At 51.1% G+C, this 2131-nt stretch overlaps 1 protein-coding gene across 3 annotated transcripts in view; it reads right to left on the minus strand.

Moving 5' to 3' along the window:
- The window catches only part of Pomt1 (protein O-mannosyltransferase 1), a 14498-nt gene that overhangs the window by 8857 nt on the left and 3510 nt on the right, over positions 1-2131 (minus strand). For all 3 annotated transcript variants that reach the window (XM_023700308.1, XM_004640561.3, XM_023700309.1), the window contains 2 exons: positions 1876-1926; positions 1174-1320 (listed from right to left, as the gene is read on the minus strand). In XM_023700308.1, the coding sequence (XP_023556076.1) occupies positions 1174-1320; positions 1876-1926 (198 nt within the window). The remainder of the gene's footprint in view (positions 1-1173; positions 1321-1875; positions 1927-2131) is intronic.

The raw sequence follows: 2131 nt of genomic DNA on the forward strand, positions 1-2131 counted from the left end.
ATTGAACTCAGGCCCTTGCGCTTGCCAGGGAAGCACTTATTCTATTGAGCCATCTCTCCAGCCCCGGGATTTCTTTTAGCAACTTTTTTTTTTTTTTGGTCTTTTTGAAATGGAGTCTCACTATGCAGTTCAGGAGGCCTTGAGCTCTCTTTGTAGCCCAAGCTGGTCTTGAACTCACAACAATCCTCCGGCCTCAGACTCCCAAATTCTGGGGATATAGGAGTGTACCACTGTGCCTGGCCAGCCCGGCAACTTAGGTGTGAATCGCACCTGCACACACCTGTGCGAATGTGCACAAGTTGCTTCATCTTCTGAGTCTTCCTTTTCTTATTTGCAGAAGTAATATCAACTTTATTGTATTTTTTTTATAAATTAAATGTTTTTTAAAAATTTTATTTGTGTGTGTGTGTGTGGCCAGCTCAGCCCACCAGGGGGCGGGGCTGGCTGGCATGTGGTGCTGGGGGACTGAACCGCGGTCCCTGTGCTTTGCTAAGCTAGTTCTAAGTAGGTGCTTTAGACCACTGAGCCATCTCACCAGCCCAGTAATATCAACTTTAGAGAGTTGCTGTGAATGTGGTTTTTGCTTGTTTTTCAATTTTTTGAGACAGGGTCTTGCCATGTAGTCCAGGCTGGCCTTGAACTCATGTCTATCCCTCTACCTCAGCCTCAAGAGTACTGGGATAGCCAGCCTGGGTTACACAGAGAGGTCAAGGCCTGCTGGACTACATAGCGAGACTCTGTCAAAAGAAAAAATGCAGGCATTACAGACATGAGCTACACACCCAACTTAGCCTAGCTTTCCTGTGACTGAATTTCATCTGTCCATGAACCTGAGTTGAAAGACGCTCCACTCACTCTGGACATCTCTCAACTGGCCAAGACCTGGGAAGGGTGGAGGGTGGGAACTCTGGGTGGCTCTGGTACACATGTGCCCTGGAGCTCCGTCCTCTACCTGCCCCTTGTACAGCTCTACCTCCATGATGGAAGTTGACAGCTCAGTGCGGTGCCCAGGACGAGGGACTCAGCTTGGGAGTGGGGTCTTGCGAGGCTGGATGTGCCTGCTAGTGCTCATGACCACTGAACCACAAAGCTTCCTAGCCAGCCCCTGGGCAGGACCCCAGGCCGCCATTCTGGTCTTCCCGAAAGGAGCGAAGGGGGCGGCCCCAGGCTTACCCATCAGCAGGAGCAGGGCGGCACCCATGGCCGCACAGTGGGAGAAGCGCAGCTCCAACGCGATCTGGTAGCCCAGGGGCACCGACAGGGCCCCCGTGAGCGCGGGCAGCAGGCGCAAGGCCCACACGGGCACATTGCTGGTGTACTCTGCAGGGGCGACGACAGCGATGCTGAGGTCCAGAGGGCCGCATTGGCGGCCGAGCAGGAGAGCCACAAGGCTGCTAACCAGGCTTGGGCCTGTTGTAAGACAGGGTCTTGCTACGTTTTCTAGGCTGGCCATCGCCTAGGCTCCAGTGAGCCTCCTGCCTCAGTTTCCCAAGCAGTGGGGGGCGGATACAGGTGCATATTACTGTGCGTCTGGCTGCTTCAAAACTAGCTTTACATAGTTAAGGAACCACAGGAAAAATGACTAAGGACTGTAAGATTAATGCTTCCTTGTGTTTAACCCAGCTCTTCTAAAACACTGTGGGGACATACACAATGTACAGGTACAAAAGCTAAATACAAACAAATGCCATGGGATACACGGGCCAATATTATTACAGCTAAACAAGGAGACCTTTACCAGACTTTTCAAGAGTTCTTCTTTTGCATCTAAATAATTACCAGACCTTGCACTCTGACTGATAACCAACCACTATTAAACTACTATGTCTTGATTCTGTGTGCACATCAATAAGGAAAGTTTCAGTCGTCCCTTACCTGCTCCAATCCTGTTCCACAAAAAGTTACCATCAAATCCTCCTAAATAACCTGAAACAGAAAATTAATTTGTGGAGTAACGTGACAGGCAGCCAACGCGGAGATATGAGTCATCACTGAGACTGCTAAATGTACTTAGGGGCCTGAAGGCATGGCCACCTCCATGAGGACACCTAGGGGCCTGAAGGCAGGGCCACCTCCATGAGGACATCTAGGGGCCTGAAGGCATGGCCACCCCCATGAGGACACCTAGGGG

The sequence above is a fragment of the Octodon degus genome, unplaced genomic scaffold (assembly GCF_000260255.1).
Source record: "Octodon degus isolate 3935 unplaced genomic scaffold, OctDeg1.0 scaffold00123, whole genome shotgun sequence".
Lineage (NCBI taxonomy): Eukaryota > Metazoa > Chordata > Mammalia > Rodentia > Octodontidae > Octodon > Octodon degus.